We start from the raw sequence: 18,666 nt of genomic DNA, 5'->3' as shown, positions 1-18,666 counted from the left end.
TGCTTCTCCATCCATGGCCTGACTGCCTCACAGAGACTGTTCGGATTAATGGGGAGTAAGCAGTTTGTACTTTTCTGAAGTAAGCAAAAGCAGAGTCAGAATAATGATGCTCTTTTTTATACCTACTACTACAACAAAACCAGTTAAAAATAAATGAACATCTGGTTTTTTCTTTATGCTCCAAGACTTTAATATTATATAAGCTTCACCTTATTAAATGAGAAAAAAGCCTGTTATAAATTATACGAGTTAAGAAAAACTAGCAAAGTATATTGAGAACGTATACATATAAAACAACACGTACCATGGAAAATTAAATTTGTTTTAGCCTATTTAAGAAAGACTAGGGATGATAAAAAAGTTCCAGAATGAAGAGTAGTAATGGTTGAGCAACACTGTGAATATAGTGAATGTCACTGAATTATACACTTAAATAATTAAAAGCTGTACATTTTACACCACTGCAAGTTTTATATATATTTTACCACAATTAAAAAAAAAACTGGAGGGTGGGGCACCTAGGTGGCTCAGTCATTTAAGTGTCCGACTTGGGCTCAGGTCATGATCTCATGGTTCATGAATTTGAGCTCCACATGCCTCTCTCTCTCTCTCTCTCTCAGTTCTCTGCCCCTCCTCCGCTTGTGCTCTCTCTCTCTCAAAATAAATGAATAAACTTAAAAAAAAAAAAAAAAAAAAAAAAAAGAGTAGGAAAGGACTGACAGTAATCTATGAAGGCTGACCAGACTTTTAGACTAAGAACCTGGAGTTAAGCTTATTACAAAGAGCTCACATAGACAGCATACAATCAGAAGTTACAATCAAGACAACAGAAATCATATTATGATTAGAGAGAATGGACAATCAGATCTGCATTTTGATAATCCAACAAGTGACATCAAAATCTGCGCCAATTATTAAACAGGATGTTCTCTGCTTATTTTTATTATGGTAATCCAAACAAATAGAGCCAAGTTCTCTTTAGATTAAATCCATAATCTAGCCTGGTGCTACTTTCTATTAATTCCTATCAATTTTTACTCCTGAAATTGGACTTTTCTTTTGACCAAGTAAGTACTCAGAAAACAAGAGTCTTGAAATCAAGGTCAAATATTCAATGTTGTTAAAGTGCGGTATTATCTGAATAAAATACACGTAATGTATAAAAACACTCTAAAATAAGGCAAAAGTCATATACCTGAAGAACACTTCTGAGATGCTATGTTTAGAAGCACCTCTGTCCATTTTGGGGAAGCCATTTTTGATTGAATTGCTTTTGAAGATACAACTCTGCGAAGAAAAACTAAAAAATCCCCCAGATGCAGTTCTGCTGCATGTTGTTTCCTAAGAGCAGCTAAAGAGTAAAGAGAAAAGTTTACATTACAACCAAAAATCAACAGGAAAAAGTCATACCAAGTAACTTGCATTTAGATTGTAGTTAGCCCAAACCTAATTCAAAATCTAAGTTGTCAGTTGGCTGCTGAATTTTTAAAACTTAAAGAACAGCATGGGGAAAGGTCAGAAAACAAAGCCGAACTTAAAAACATTTTTTACATCTGTGTACAATAATAGTGAGGTTGCTAGAACAAAGTATGTGTACTTGGTTTTGTGCATTTTTTTTTTTTACTGCTATTTTAAAATGCAACAGTTCTCTATCCAAGTCTAGAGTTCTATGAGGTAGAATCTGAGAGAAATGGTCTGTGAACCCCCTAAAGTTGTATGAAAATTGTGTGTACATTTGACTAGGAAAAGAGTTCACAACTTGATTCACATTTTCAAAACGTCTGTGACCTCCCCCAGCCCCATCAAATTAAGAATCACATCCCTAAAGAAGACTTTGTGTTTTCAGATTCTACAAAGAAACACATTTCTAAGGCTGTGTCTGGTTTGCCTGAGCACCAACTCCATGTATATCTCTTATATAAACTTGCTCTAAGCAATCTTCTCCGTTTTTCCACCAGTATCAGTACCGGCTTCTCTCCTGTCGCCCCTCTCATAGTTTCCCTCCACCCTGTGCATTTTTAGACCAGAGGACTGTCTGCTCTTCCTATAACACACCACGTTCTATCATCATCCATCACCCTTCTTACCCTCTCAGCCTGGCAAATCCTACTCAAAGCCAAGAGGAAGAAGTATGCCAGTGAGGCAGTTGCCCAGAATATCAATCTCTACAGGGCACTAAAACATACAAAATCATAATGATTTGGAGGCAAGTATTATACACAGCATTCCTTTCAGGGAGATCCTGGCATGTCAAATTAAGGAATACACAGACGAGTCACTTAGAAGGAGACCCCCGCACCAAGGGCACCACACTTAAATGGCCAGCAATCTACTTTCACAGACATCTTGTCATAACTAGGGGACATCTGTTCTGCTGAGATGGGTGTGCATGTCTATGACAGAATTAGAACGCTGGTGACAATGAGAGACAATTGTACTCCTCTGCTACAATTCCTCTACATGGTCCTCTACCTCTTCTTTACTTAAATGCTAATAAGCAAATATTTTTATAATATCAGTATGAAGAATATAAAGTTATTAGCCTGAGCTGGATACCCACATACTACTCCAACCCTGTTCCTACACATTCTTCAAAATCCAGTTCAAGAGCTACCTCTTCTATGAAGCCTTCTCTCTTGGTAGAGATCCTTGGGAAAATCTGTTATGAGGGCTCTATCCTACTCCCCATCCTCACTCCCAGCAAGTATCTCTGTAACATGATACTAAATTAGTTAATTAGTTAAATTAATTAAGTTTGGAGACCTTAAATAGAAAGATGGTTAATACAACTTGGAGATGGTATGTGTTTCAGTACCAATACCAGTTTGAAATCAAAGGTATACCTTACTTTCAGTTAAGTATTTTAGAGTGTCTGTGGGGTTATTAATAGCTGGCCACTGTTGATTTGCATCAGTCTCACTCCCAGCCATCCCCATGAATAGAGATGGTGCAACAGCCCTCTCTCTAGGACGACCTGAGAGGAGTGGATGTGAATCCCATCTGCTCTTACACCTGCTGAGATGCACTTACGGAAGAAGTGCTTCTTTCTTTACTAGATATGGAAGGGCCCAGTTTTCCTAGGGGCCTATAAGTTGAGAAGTAACTCTATTAGGTCTTCCCTGCTGTCCATATGTGCAGTACTCAGCACTGAGTGGTGAGAAACTATTACCTTAATCACCCTGTATCCCTCACTGCATCTCAGAAAAACAGGAGGAGGCATTAAAAGCTTGTTTATTTTACCATGCCTTGTGAGTCTGGCATGGTCTTTGTAGAAGTACCACACTCTTTATATAAACAGGAAGAAGGAATGTGACACAGGGGTAGCCCCTCAAACCAAAAGCTAGTCCTTAATTAGACTCCTATATCCTCCTAGATTCTGACTTAAGAGATTTAGCTATTTCTTCTGAGCTTCTTGTATTACAGTGTAATTATTTGTTGACATGTCTGCCTCTCTGGTTACCTTAGAAGGTCTCTAAGGGTACAGACCATGTTTTATCATTTTTGTATCCACAGGTATTTCCTCTATCCACCCACCTATCTACACAATATTATTTAAATATTACTTTATTTAATTTTAATATTATTTAGTACAGTATTCCAGTATTAATATTAACATCCACATTCATAGCTCTCACTATGTGCCAGACACTGCTCTAAGTGCTTTACATGCATTTAATTAGTCTTCAAACACTCTAAGGAGGTTGGTTCTATTATCCTTATTTACAGATGAGGGAATTGGGGGCACAGAAAGGTTAAGTAACTTGCTCTCTTCTCCATCCATTCATTCATCTGGCTGGCTAGCTAGCTAGCCAGCCAGCCAGCCAGCCATCTTGGTCCAGAGAGGATTTAAGGTCTCCCAGAGTTTATTACAGTAATAAGACATGGTAGTTTCATAAAAATCTCTTTAAGAAATGGCCAGTCTTAAACCTTTATTCCTTAATTATGTAGCAGATATAGGAAGTACTTCTACTGTTCAGGGTTTAAATTCTAACAAAAATACAATGTTCACTATGGTTTTATAGTTTTTTAAAGCTATGAGCAGATGGTCATAGTATAGCAACCAAATAACTGACAACTAAGTATAATAAGAATTTTTTTTTAGTGACCAGGAAACATAACAGCCTAGCAAGAAGTTCAGCTCCTTTAATTTTAACCTAGTTTCCACATATGAAAACCTGTGTTCCTGAGGGAACACTTAAGTCAAGACTATGGTTAAAGATGGGTTGTCAGGATCAAATGCTAAGAAAACAGAACCTGGGGGAATCAGTCACCTAGAACCTCTAGATTCTAGAACCAGGACAGCCAAGGAGAAGCTGAACTTAGGGAACAGTATGGTTGCTGTATCAGGGTTAACAGACTTTAGAGAAGAGGTTCAGTCAGGAGCTCATCGAAATCACACTTATTTGGAGAGCAAAAGAGTTTGTAAATGAGTAAATGAAAATTCTTTCTAAAAAAATTCTTTCACGCCTCACAACAGAAAGAAGTCTACATTCTAATATCCACATGAGGACTCAATAAATGCTTGTAAATAATGACAAAAAAAGGGTTTATGCTACCTCTGAAATCTCTCTTCTCAGTTTCTCCACTGGAGTCAACTTTTCTTTCTTCTTCTTCACCCTCTTCTCCTTCCCCTTCTCCAAAAGAGGCCATAAGTAGTACACCAGCTTGGGACAACAAATTCTTCAACTGACTACAGAGTAGATCCAACAAGGACTGAACTACTTTGGGGCTCAGTTTATCAGCGTAAGTCCTACATGAAGTAACAGGGAAAAAAAAGGGTAATAACATAGTAGGGTAAATGTACTTAAACACATAAAGGACACGAGGGGGAAGTGGAAATTACTCAAATGAGAAAAGACCAGGTCCCATACAGTTCCATCAAGACATCTATAATGCTCACCCTGTAGTGATAGCTAGAATTTGGAGCAATCTTGTACTAGCCACTTTTAAAGCTGTACTAAGCTGAGAAACACCCGTCTTTGGCAGTAACTGCAGAGGCTGTCCCAGCATGGTGTCTGTACCACATAACTGCGACAATACGTTTAGCAGACCAGTGGAAATTGCCAAAGAAACATCCACTGGTTGATAGTGAACGCTCAGAGCAAAAACTGTAACCAAAAGGAGACGTTGCTGGGCTTCTAGAAAAAAAAGAAAGAAAAACAATTGGGAATTTTCTTTGAAGTAAACAACACACTAAAACAAAGCATATTCAAAAATATAAATAGTAATGTGGAACACCACTACATTTTCAAATATGTATTCTTTTACATGTAAATTGACCTATTAATGTTAAAACAAGATATAGAACATTAAGTATCTAGCATAAAATGTAATCTGCATCTTATATTTGTGGGGGCAGTTACTCACCAATGTGATGCTTATTTGCCTGTAGAGCTCTCTCTAGGGTAGCAGACAACTGTTGATAAATCTTATGCACAGCCACCTGGATTTCAATCTGAATATTTCTTTTAGCTGCTCTGATCCCATCCTGAATAAAGATTTACTTTTTCTATTAGTAACAATGACACCTCCTACCCAAATAAAAGTAATAGCATTTTATCCTACTCTATGCTAGAGCCCTATGGCAGTTTTTAATTATTCAGTATGGTTCAATATATAAAAGCTTTATAATAAATTTATATTTAAATGCTTGACAATTCCTGATTCTATATATTCTTTCTCCTTTCCCACAAAGCAATTTTTCTTCTCTAAATATGGAAGACATAAAGATAACACTCAAAAAAATTTTTTTCAAGTCATCAGAGAAACTGGGTAAAATGATAAAAGTATAAATGTAAATTCTGGAAACCCATCCTCCCAAACACCAATCCCTATCCCAAATTAGATCTATCTCTATCCAATTTGGCTAAGGGTTATGACAACTGAGCCAGCAGAGGATCTAAAAAAACAACAGTACCATAGTTCACCTAATCTCCACTATACTACTATTACTCAGGAAACTAAACGACTTAGATAGCTTTAAGAGTCATTTAAAAGTCTTTATATTTTTAAATCTCAATGTTAAACACCAGAAACCTTAGCATTATTAAACTGATGTTTAAAAAAAAAATGGCCAGAATCTGAATATACTGCAAGGTGCATCCTCACACGCCAGATCTGTCACCTACCTGATAGTGATGCAATCGGCCACTCTCTCCTTTGGCTCCTGCATGTCCCACAGTGCCTAAACCAAAACACCCTGCTAGAAACTGCAGCCTCACAGACGTGAGCAGTGTGGATGACTGGAAGCCCAAGTTTGATCTGCTTCCTGTCAGAGAGATGCTTCCTTTTTCCTCCATCCCAGACAACAGAACGAGGATCTGGTGAAGTGCTTCTAAACGTAGCTTGAGAAAAGCAAAATAAATATATTTTAGAGTTCTTCACTGAACTGAGACACAAAGGAATTCCAACACAGATAATATACTTAGCACAGAAAATCCTGACGTTTCTTAGGGCTCTATTCTATTAAAGTAAACATTTATTTTATCATTAAAATCAAAATATTTCTAAAAACTCTACTAGCATACTTCAGTAATTAAGAGGCTACACAGGACAATGAGGAAAGCAGATCTGGATGTATGAGACCTAATTTCAAGGCCAGACTCTTCCATGTACTTTGTGGCCTTGGGAAACTCACTTAACTTTCTGAATCGCAGTTTCTTCATGTGTCAAATAAGGCTAATCCTATAGTACTTTTCTAACCTAGTCACATAGCTACTGTGATGCTCATGAGGAGATATATATATATAGAGAGAGAGGGTTCAAAACCATAAAGTGTTATGATTATTGCTTCCTTCACTTACAGGGAAGTTAAATAGAATGAATAGTGTTTAGTTCAAGAATTAGAAAAAGAATTTCTGGAAGGTTTCTCTGTGGGTCTCTTGAACATCTGGCTCTCTCTTCCCTAGGAGGGCAAAACCTACCACTGTAGTCCATCAGCCTATCCCTCTTTTTTTTTTTTTTTTCCAATAACTTTTTATTTTGAAATAACTGTACATTTAATAGTACAGATGGGTTGAAAACATGGTATAGATTATTCCTGTATGCCTTCCTCCTACTTTCCACTAATGTTACCATCTTAGGTGACTATAGTACATTTATCAAAACTAAGAAATGAACACTGGTACATCACTATAACTAAACTACAGACTTTATTTGGATTTTACCAGTTTTCCCAAAATGTTCCTTTTCTGTTCCAGGATCCAATCCCAGATACCATTTTGCATTCAGTTGTCATGTCTCCTTAGTCTCTTTTAGTCTGTCCCAGTTGCCATCTTTCCTTCGAAAGAGCTGTTCATGTATTTTACAGAATGTCCCACAATTTGGGCTTGCCTGATATTTTTTCATGACTGGACTAGAGTTATGGATTTAGGGGAAAATACTATAAAAGTCCTCTTCTCAACACATTATTTTCAGGGATGTATGATGTCACTATAACTTATTGTTGATAATGTTAATCTTGATCATTTGGCTAAGGTGATGTGTGTCAGGTTTCTGCAATGTAAAATTATTCATTTTTTTCCCTTTTCATACTCTGCTAGCTCCGAGACACTAAGTCCTGCTTACTTTAAAAGAACGGGAATTAACCTCCACATCCTAAAGGAAGAATATTAAAGAATTTGTGTACATGTTAAAACCAGAATAATAAATATTGTGAGGGAAATACTATGAGGCTACACAGGCATCTTAGGTCCCTTTAAAGTTCTGTTCACTAACTTCAGCATTCATCATTACTACTGTGGTGTCCTAATCTAGCCTTTTCTAAGTGGAGACAAATGGGTCAAAACCGGAGGCTCTAAGAAGCAGATGTATATGCTCACCAGCCAGTCTCATTTTAGTTTCTAGGAGACAAGGCAAGACTTAAGATTACAGTATCTTGCTCTAAGAGATGGCAATTAAAAATGCACTTTGTCCATTTCAAACAATATATTATGCCATTATATGATAGTGACATCAAAAAGTTCAGGTGCAGGAGAGGGAGAGGCAAAGAGTAGATGAAAAGGAAAAATTTTTTCTACTATTGTACAGTCAGTGATTACATTTAAGTTTCCACAGTGCCTCTTAAGGAGTAAGTATCAAAGACTTACTTCTGCCCTTAACTGCTGCTGTTCCATTGCAATGATAGAGGCCTGGGGACTCGTAGACATACTTTCTTCTGGCTCTTTAAAACCTGGAGCATTCCCCACATCTCCACTCACAAAGCTTACAACATTTTCGATCAAAGTGTGAACTCCCAAAGACTTGGTAAGATCAAAATCAGACTCAAAGGAGTAAGAGGAGTTGCATAACCAGTCTCTGCTATGTTTCAGGCGAGCCCAAGAGTCACTCAAGGATTCCAATTGACTGTGCATAGGACCTACATACAAACAGAACAAACATGTATCAATAACAACCAAGTAGAGCATACATTCTGAAACTAGGGGAGGGCTGAGTGCTGCTACCATACCAACTGGTGAGAAATGGACACTCAACGTTTGAATTACATGCATGCATTAAGTGAATCTGAGCAAAATGCTTTGGTAAAAACAAAAAACAAACAAAAACCAGAGCAATGTAAGAAAATAAAGGGAAAGCCCTGTTTGATGTATCAGTGTCTCTGAAAGCGCTTTAGCAACACACTGCCACAAGAAAAAGAAAGGCAGAAGCTGCTCTCAAAATGCTTAGCTTAAAATGCTCTGCGATATTAAACTAGACCATCATTTACGAACACAAAAGAACTAAGCACTTGGAACACTGCTCGTAAGACCTACAAGTACTAGAATTTCATCCAATTTAACATTATCATTGCAAAGAGTAAGTTAAGACTGAGCAAAGTGTCTACATATCTGCAATGAAACATTACCAAAAAATGGATATAGAAGGGCAAGTAAACTTATACAAAAAGGAGACACAAACATCACCCTTTGGGTTTCATTAATATAAGGAACACTTTCACTGTGTCATATGCATATTTACTGCATGTTGTGAAACTCCTATATAGAGGAAGCAAAGTTTCACAGACAAGAATATATGAGATTTGATGTAAAATGATATCTATTTAAAATTACCAAGTGATGTCACAATAGTTGCTAAATATAATATCATTAGTTTTGCCAGTGGACATTTTCTAGACTAAACAGACTAAAACATTAGACAACAAATACGTTAGTATGTTTGAACACAACAAGTCATATGCCAATATGAGCTTTAAATAAATATATAAATGTCCAATTCTTACAAGCTTTGTCTTTTTTAATTTAATTGATATCAGGTACATGAATTAGATTAACCATAATCCTTGGCTCATGATAATCTCTTATCACTGGTCCACACATGGCCTGCTTTTGTATTCATATTTATTTATAATAAATGTGAACACAAGAACTAGAAAACTGATAGTAACTTGTATCTACCTATCTGTTCCTCCTCTAATCCATCTCTCCATATCTCTTCCTACCTAAGGCTATATTATCCCCAAGCCTGGGTTTATCATTCCTTTGCTTTTATTAATGTTAAATATTGTTTTATCTTATATGTATTGCCAAGACAAATAATGTTTAGTTTTAGTGAGTTTTTACTTTATAAAGAAGTATCATTTTATGTAATCTTTGTGGGCATACTCTCTTCCATCAGTATATTGCCAATATTCATTCACATTATTACATGTAGCCATAATTCATTTGTGTGAGTACTGTATAATGTCCTATCACATGAATATATCAACTTTCTCTATTAGGAATGCATCTTAACGTAGTCAATAAAATATGCATTCCAAAAATTGTTTTGTTGTATAACTAGATGGAAAAGATATGGAAAGAGAACTATTTAAACACTAATGCCCACAGAGAAAAAAAAATTAATAAATAATGATTGCCTGACTTATTTCTGAATTACTACACTGGTGTCAATAAAACCCCAGGACTTCAAAATCAGATGTAGAAATTTAGCTAATATTATAAAGTAACCGAATTAATTTATATGCATTCTACTAGAATAATTTAGAATAGCAAAGAAGACATGGTTACTCTGCCTTCCATGTTTTAGCAAGAATTCTTAAGATTAAAAAATGCTGAATTTTCAGTTTTACTGAGCATGAAAAATAACCAATCTGAAAAATTCTCCAAACTGCATAGCTGATTATTTTTTTCACGTAAAACAGAAAAGAGTAAAACAACCCAAAGAATAACGCCAAGTATGCATAATGGATTAAATTAAAAATTATAAAGAATAAAGCAGAAGCTAATTAAAAAAAAAAAAGAAATAATCATTTTCCATTTCTGTAAGCACCCCAAATCCAGAATGTGGATTTAGCCTTAACTTACAAATAATAGTTTTTGGCTCTTTGCACTGAGCTTGTTTGTTCAATAATAAAATTTCAGAATAAAATGTTGTTTTCCAATACTTACAAATTACTTTTCAAAATGAAAATAAAATGTGCAATGAGCTAGTGTTAGAACCACAGATGTAAAAGAGACCTTGAAGATTATCCAGTCCTCAAATTCCAATTGAGGAAATGGAGGTCAAAAATTTGATCTATAAAATTAATAATGCTAATTTCTTAATTTTATGGGAGGGAGGTGATCTTACAAATTCCTGTTATTAATCAACTTCATGAGTCACCAATACACGGAAATGTCAAGTGCCTGCCTACACAAAGGTTCAACTATGAAGAATATACAAAGAGTGAATTGCTTTGATATAACCCAAAATGTTCTAGAAATGGGTGGCCAACCCATTAAAATCCTCTTGGCAAATTAAAGCAAGGGTCAAACTTTTTGTATAAAGAGTCAGACAGGAAATATTTCAGGTTTTTGTGGGTCTTAAAGGTCTGTGCTGCAACCACTCAACTCTGCTGTTGTAATAGGAAGGCTGTCACAGACAATATATAAACAAATGAGTGTGGCTGCATTTCAAGGAAGCCTTATTTACAAAAAGAGGTAGCAGGCCAGACTTGGTTCACCAGGCATACTTTGCTGACCCCAATGTAAAACATGCAACTTATTAGGTATATGACCCAAACAAAATTCTGTATGACTAAAACAAAGAACAGGAAAAGCAGCATATGAAAACATTAGGATAAATAAATAAAATAACTGTAAGCCAAATATTTAGGCTGACATCAAAAATACTTTAAAACAAAAACTTATATTATGGAAATGAGAGATGAAAGAATTCTTAAGTCTTTAAAAAAAAATTGTAACAACCTGATTAACTTTGGTTTGTTCAATATTGTTTCACTGGAATATAGGAAATACTGTGTCTGAAAAGTACAATAAAAGCTTCTACAGAGTAATTGTGACTAAGTCCAGTTCTTACTTAGTATTATTTCAGAGTCATCTACTATAAAAAGGAAATACAAAGTTCAACAAGACTTTTTTTGAGATGGTTTACTTGTCCTTACAATTTTGGTTCTTAAATGGAATTTTCAAAATGAACATGGCAGAGCTGCAATACATACTTTATAAACCATAAAATATGTAGGCAAGCTAAAAGGGGAAAAAAATTAAACATGCCATCATGTACTTGCTTGAAGCTCTTCTTTTTTCTGGGGCTCAACTGGCCAAAAAGGAGTAAATACACTACCACACAAAAATCAGAAGACAAAAGGAGAAATTTGATACAGGAGACAACATTTACATTTGCTCTTCTTTATATAATCTAATTTGAAATGCACAGATAAAAACAGCATTTCACCCATACATGTTATACCATGAAACACACATGCTGATAAATGTTTCCAGTATTATTTTTAGCTGTAAAACCCTAACACTTTATTTATAAGGCCTAAGGAGTAAAAAAAAATCAAGTCATATAGTATTTTAACTAATAAGATTCCTGATGTTGCTTCTTAAATTGCTGCTTTGGTATCCCTACCATTTTTCACTGCACCAGGTTCAGCTTAAGTATGAAAACTAAAGTTAAGTATCTGCAAAGTTAGGTATCGTCTTTCAGCGATGGATGAGCTCAGTTCTACACAACTACAGCAAATCTTTTAAGTATTTATCAAAGTACCAAAATACCAACACATTTAACAGGTTTTGTATAAAATGTTGATGAGCTGTTGTAAGAATTAAATGAGTTAATATGTTTTAAGCATCAGAACAATGACTGGCATATGTAAGTAGTTTACAGGTGTTTAATGAATACAAAATGTCCTATTATCTCTGAGGCACTAAGCAGAAATGTTTCACCTATCTCTTTTTAAAGTAATTTAAGACTTTTGGTTTTAGAATTTAGCTTTAATGCCTCTGAACAGGTGAGCAAACAGCTACATTTATGTGCTCTATTTGCTCTACCCATTCCTACCATATTTGCTTGCTTGGACCAATTGTGAAAGATTAACTTGAATGAAGGAAGAAGCAGCAATCATGGTTCAAAAGCATGAATCCTAGTATCCCCAACGCCAAACACTGAAATTATAGGCACTAGTATTCCCAAGGAGGAGCCTTTGGAAGGAAAAGAAGAACAGCTGAAACGAGTATACAAACATTAATTGTTATTGATACATCTATTTAATTTCAGTGAATGTGACATAGTAACTTATCTCTAATTTCTGTTACTAGGTTTTTAATAACTCAGGGCCACTGAGACTAGTAAGTACAAAAGCTATGCAAGGGAAAAAATTGTCATTTCCTCTTCAAAATACTGGAAAGGGGTAAACAAGAGCATAGGAGAATTGTCACTTGGCAGGGCATCTGTTTGTCCTTCACAGCTCAAGTTATAATCAGAACACCTAAATGGCCCCAAACGGTTCTGACTTGGTTCGTTTGCCCAAATGAAGATAGGCATCTAGTCCAAACTGGCAATAAATAAGGAAAAAATAGGATTGTTTATTCTACCATTTAAGAACAAAACAAAACAAAACAAACCACTGCGGTCCGAAGGTAGTCACTAAATACAAATAATTTTTAAAAATTCCTTTCAAAATATATTCCCCTTAATGTATTTTCAATGTTCTTTTATTTTAAAGAAGGAAATCTATAAGAAAACTACTAAGTGTACATTTTCATTGTTTAATCTGTAAGCTCTAGTATTCATTAGATTGAAAACTATTTTTGCTGCCTTCCTAAAAGAGTAATTCTACTTTCTAGTCACCTATTCCTAAGAACAAAGCCATCAGCAGATTTTTCTCTGGGAACATTAAAATGCAATGATTATTAGGATAAACTGGTACCATATTAAGTGATATCATGAAGATTTATATAACTAGTTTCCCTCCCTATTATAATTTCCTAAGTGAATAATTAAAAAAAAAAACAAAAAACTTTTCCCATGAGGTCCTGTATTTGCTTTTCTGTTTTCAACAAAGTAAAGTTAAATTCCAAAAAGTTAATAGGTTTCGGTACTGCCTTGAGCTTTTTGGAGAAGGTGGTTTATCCACAAACAATATTTGGATTAATGGCTTCATTCATTTGTATCTCCTTATACCTACAACTATAGAAACTCCACATCTACTCATAGGATAACAGTTTAAAAACTTGAGCAGAAACCAACTCTAGGATAGTAACTTTGAAGTGTTCTAGCTATTTTTCCTAAGTAATTTACAATGAAATTCTAAGTCATTTGTAATTCAGAGAAAAGATACCACTTTCTGTTTTATTCTAAACATTACTTTGCACATACTGACATGGCTAATATAGACTAAATCTCACAGGATAAAGGTTTACGAGAAAATAATTTTAGCTAATGGACTATCATGCATAAATATAATCAGTACAGCAGGAAGCTCTTACTAAAGACTGGATCCCTTATGCTACTCATTAAATTTGGAGCCATTGTCTCTCTAGCACCAAATGATACACATATAACAGAAATTTTACCAACAGTGCTCACCTGAGCTAACCAAAATTTTAATTTCTACGTCAAGTGGTTATGCAAAAAGGATTTTCTGGATAATTATGACACATGAACTCCCAATTTTCAAAGAATTAGAAAATAATAAAATACATATCGCACATTACACTAAACATCATTTAATTATTTTTATATCACAAATAACCTTATGATTTTTTTTAAAAAACCCAACAGCTATGTTATAGCTTCCAAAGACTTTTCAAATAAACAAAGTACCAGTTCTAGTCATTATTCTTAGTATTTCAGAAAAATCATTCTCTGTATTCTAATTAAAGGACAAAGTATCATATTTTATTTGACAGAATGCCAACATTTCTTCCTCTAAGTTATAAACACACAAATGAAAAAACTGTGCATGCATTTCTTCCCTTCATTCCTCAGTTTTCCCTCATCTCTCAGTTTGCTTCCTGTGGGGAACTGAACATTCTGCCAAGGAAGCTATCAAGAGAAGGGTTTGGTTTTGAAGTACAGAAGACTTACTATCACAGAAAATAATTTTTCCCACAGGCTCTTAAAAATTGCCACCAGCACCAATGTTGAACATTTCACATTTTCACAACCACAGTATAAATGGGTTTAATAAAAGTGCCAGTTAATAGAGAGCAATACTTGGGGAGTTTTTAGGTATCCTTGAATTTAGAGTCTCTGAAACAGCTGTCCTTTCCATACATTTTTATATATAACCAAGAGTTAACTGTATTATTTACTAAGAAAGAGCTTCTAACAAACAAGCTAAACTCTTGATAACACTCGTAAAATTGTTCCTCATGGGAAAATTTGTCTAGAAATCATAAGCTTATGTCTTACATGCTGTATCTTAAGAGGCAAATAGTAAAAAAAAAAAGTGGAAACTTTCTGAAAGTGTGCATGCAGAGACAGGAGGTAAGTGGAGAAGAGTTCTCATGTAATACCATTAAACTATGGCAACTGTACCAGTGAACTAAAACATAGCAAATAATGTACATAACCCCCCATAATGTAAAGCATTACTTTTGGAGTTCCACACTTTTTAAAAAGTCAAAACACATGACAAATGAGAAACAGACTGGTTATTAACTCCTAGACATTTCTGTTTTAAAAGAGTGTATGTTAAAGAAAATGATTTCCTTTTAACTCTTCCAATAAAATGTTTCTAAATTTGTTTTTGCAATAATGTTTCAAAGACAATCATATCTAAATACATCAGATATAAAAACAGCTACATCATTTAACCAGATTTTTAATTTCTTAACACTTACCTCTCTTTCTATGAGATGATGCCAAATCCAAATCAACATTTCGTCTTCCACTCTATTAAGTTAAAAATGAAAAATTTAGTTGTGAAAAGTGTTTTAAGATTAGATTTAATACAACATTAGAATAAAAATACATAAAATTATAACAATGTGCTACCTGTATACCAGTCCAGTCAGACTAAAAAGTCTAATAAAACGTCTCAAAAAAACCCACTGAAAACAGCTTTAAGAAAGCCCAGGTACATAACTCTGAGATACTAAAACACAAAGTCAAGGTGTATGCTAATTAACATTGTAGAGTAGCATAAGTTTTTCTTTGTTGTCACCTTTTCTTTTTTGGAATTATTGCCTTTTTTTTTTTAAGTTCATCTATGTATTTTGAGAGAGAGAGCAAGCACATGCACAAGTGGGGGAAGGGCAGGGAGAGAGGGAAAGAGAGAATCCCAAGCAGGCTGTACACAGTCGGCACAGGGCCCAATGCTGGGCTCTGAACTCACAAACTGTGAAATCATGACCTGAGCCAAAATCAAGAGTCGGACGTTCAACCAACTAAGCCACCCAGGTGCCCCAGGTATCTTTGTCTTTTATCTTCCAAATACACTATAATCTTATTAATACCTTCCATAGGTCTAAAGCCTCCTGTAGCAAAGTCTCATTTTCAAAAATTGCTTTCTCTATTCTTATTTTACATTCTTTTCAAAAGCCCCACTAGTCTTGGCTAGGCATTTTAGAGGAAGAGAATCTGATGAATCCACCCTAACAGAAAAGTAACATAGTCCTAAGACTACTGGCAGTATTTTAAAGGATTTTTAAATGTTTTTAAGGGGTGCCTGGGTTAAGTGTCCAATTCTTGACTTCAGCTCAGGTTATGATCTCAGTGTCATAGAATCAAGCCCCACATTGGTCTCTGCACTGGGCATGAAGCCTGCTTAAGATTCTCTCTCCCTCCCTCTGCCTCTCAAACGGGCATGTGCTCTCTCGCTCTCTCTCTCAAAAAAAAAAAAAAAGCCTATTAAATCTAGAAATCTCAAATTGCTGAAACTGCAGACAGCTCAATAAAATAGTGAAGGTTTTCAGGAAGAACAGAAGTATATTTCTGTTGGGGAGGGGTGCAGACAACTATCTGCTCTGCTCATATGTACAGCCAACCAAGTACAAACCATAGGTGACTGACTCATTTATGCAAAGACTTGACATTATGGTCTTACTAGGCATTTCATTTTTACTCTATCACATAATTTTTAAAAATGGTGGCAAAGAAGAAAGGTTGTAGAAGTGATAAAACAGATTCATTTAGGAACTGCCATTGTAGAAAATCATTACCTGGTTACACACAGACACATGTACCTACATTGTAGATAAACACATTTCGTCTTACACACACACACACACCAAAAATAAGTATGTTGTCAGGCCATTTGGTGCTAGACAAAATATGAAATGTTACAACCGCTCCTGAAGATATCAATGGATCATGCAAGAAAACATTTTTATCACACAGTACCTTGGTCATGAGGGGTCACAGAATAATTTTATCTCAGGCCTCAGAACTAGAATTATCTGTTTCCCTTGAACAACTGGTTTGTTATATCTTTTAGACACTGAATCTTGTAAATCATTATGCTGTTCCTCTTTGGTGGCCCACCTTTAGCCAAACATCACAGGATATGGTCTGAGGTGTACAAAATCTCACCCAGGGCTTTATCTTTCAGTTTCTTTCAGTCCTAATTCATTCACCTAATTCATCCTTTTATAAAGTATTTATTTTTATACACTAAATCAACTCCTTTGTGGAATAAGGAAGAGAGGGAATAGATTAAGAAAGTGTAGTATGGGGGCGCCTGGGTGGCGCAGTCGGTTGGGCGTCCGACTTCAGCCAGGTCACGATCTCGCGGTCCGTGGGTTCGAGCCCCGCGTCAGGCTCTGGGCTGATGGCTCAGAGCCTGGAGCCTGTTTCCGATTCTGTGTCTCCCTCTCTCTCTGCCCCTCCCCCGTTCATGCTCTGTCTCTCTCTGTCCCAAAAATAAATAAATGTTGAAAAAAAAATTTAAAAAAAAAAAAAAAAAAAGAAAGTGTAGTATGAAATGCTGGATAGGTATGACAACTGTCAATCACACAGTTGAACTTACGCTTAATTAACTGTTGAGGTTTACTAAGACAGAAGTAGATAATACATCATGTAACACTCTTTATAAAAAAAGGATAAAGCAAAGATTGAGCATTAAACTGATTAACTTCAGTTACGTTAAGAAAGCATTTCATTCATTCACAAATCAGAAATGAAGTACCACTAGATATTAAGGATATGAATGGAAATCCTAAATAACCTGACAGAAGGATAATGTATTTTAGCTGGAAAAACCCAAACTGCCCCCACTGTTTGCCCCTCTTCATCTATACCAGGCTGAAGGCTCAGCCCACATCTCCCTTGATCTGCAAAAGAATCTGATCTGGTTCTAGACTTTCCTATCTCTTACAAGACTCTCCCTTCATCTGCAAAAGAATCTGCTCTGGTTCCAGACTTTCCTATCTCTTACAAGACTATCTTTCTAAACATTCTGTAAAGAAAGATGATCAAGAGCAAATCTTTTTCAAAAATGTGTTTATTAATCTTTTATAAACTGTAGGAAACTCAATGTTAATCTTGGCAACTAAATCTAGGCTCAATCTACTTCCACTGATCTCTCTTTCCATTCTGTTCTGAAAATATATTTTTCAACACGTTTTAAATATTACCAAACTTGTTCTTTACAACAACCCAGTTGAAGCAAGTATAACAGGTAGTTTTCTTTTCTTTTTTTTTTTTTAAGTTTATTTATTTTGAGAAAGAGAGAGAGTATACACATACGCAAGCAGGGGAGGGGCAGAGAGAGGGAGAGAGAATCCCAAGAAGGCTCTGTGCTGTAAGCAGGAAGCCCAATGCAGGGGTTGAACTCAAAAACCGTGAGATCATGACCTGAGCCAAAATCAAGAGTCAGATGCTTAACTGACTGAGCCACCAAGGTGCCCTGCATGACAGGCAGTTTTATTCCCCATTTCAAAATAAAGAAGCTGGGGTTCAGAAAGGTAAAAATCTTGCCCCAGGTAAAAATCAATAGTAAATCTTAAGCCTACTATGACTAAGTGAGATTTCACTATTTGTTTTCTCAAAGTATGTTGCTTTAACTACATCTATCCTCATTTTTTATCTTTTCATTTCAGTGGAAATGAATTATCAATCTACAAAGCATACTGTAAAAGACATGAGGGGCATTACAATAAACCTGCCTTCTAAGAGGTCTGCTGGAAAGAAATACTAATAATACATAAATAAGTATGATGTGAGACAAGACATTAGTGGTTCATTAGAGATACTACCAAAATGTCACAGAAATAACATGAAGACTCCTGGGAGTAACGTGATCTTGGAAAGCTTTCTGGAAGAGATGACACTTTAGCCAGTTCTTAAGAAAAGATAAGACCCCCATCAATAAAATCCAGGAGAAAGACATTTAAGGCAAAGAGTGCTTGAGCAGAGGCTCAAGAGGTATGTTTGGGGTCTGGCAGGTGGACTATCATGCCAAAAATACAGATTACTGCAGGGGATAACTGGTTCCAA

The 18,666-nt window shown here is 35.5% G+C and overlaps 1 protein-coding gene across 9 annotated transcripts in view; it reads right to left on the bottom strand.

Moving 5' to 3' along the window:
* Positions 1–18,666, bottom strand: part of HERC1 (HECT and RLD domain containing E3 ubiquitin protein ligase family member 1) — a 186,907-nt gene that overhangs the window by 72,429 nt on the left and 95,812 nt on the right. For all 9 annotated transcript variants that reach the window (XM_053888977.1, XM_053888984.1, XM_053888980.1 and 6 more), the window contains exons 25-31: positions 15,072–15,123; positions 8,088–8,356; positions 6,129–6,344; positions 5,368–5,488; positions 4,901–5,138; positions 4,557–4,750; positions 1,196–1,351 (exon numbers count right to left, since the gene is read on the bottom strand). In XM_053888977.1, the coding sequence (XP_053744952.1) occupies positions 1,196–1,351; positions 4,557–4,750; positions 4,901–5,138; positions 5,368–5,488; positions 6,129–6,344; positions 8,088–8,356; positions 15,072–15,123 (1,246 nt within the window). The remainder of the gene's footprint in view (positions 1–1,195; positions 1,352–4,556; positions 4,751–4,900; positions 5,139–5,367; positions 5,489–6,128; positions 6,345–8,087; positions 8,357–15,071; positions 15,124–18,666) is intronic.

The sequence above is a fragment of the Panthera pardus genome, unplaced genomic scaffold (assembly GCF_024362965.1).
Source record: "Panthera pardus isolate Hobbes unplaced genomic scaffold, ASM2436296v1 HiC_scaffold_24, whole genome shotgun sequence".
NCBI classification, from domain to species: Eukaryota; Metazoa; Chordata; class Mammalia; order Carnivora; family Felidae; genus Panthera; species Panthera pardus.
Note: the sequence above shows the minus strand (reverse complement) of the source record. Positions and strands in the feature narration are given on the sequence as shown.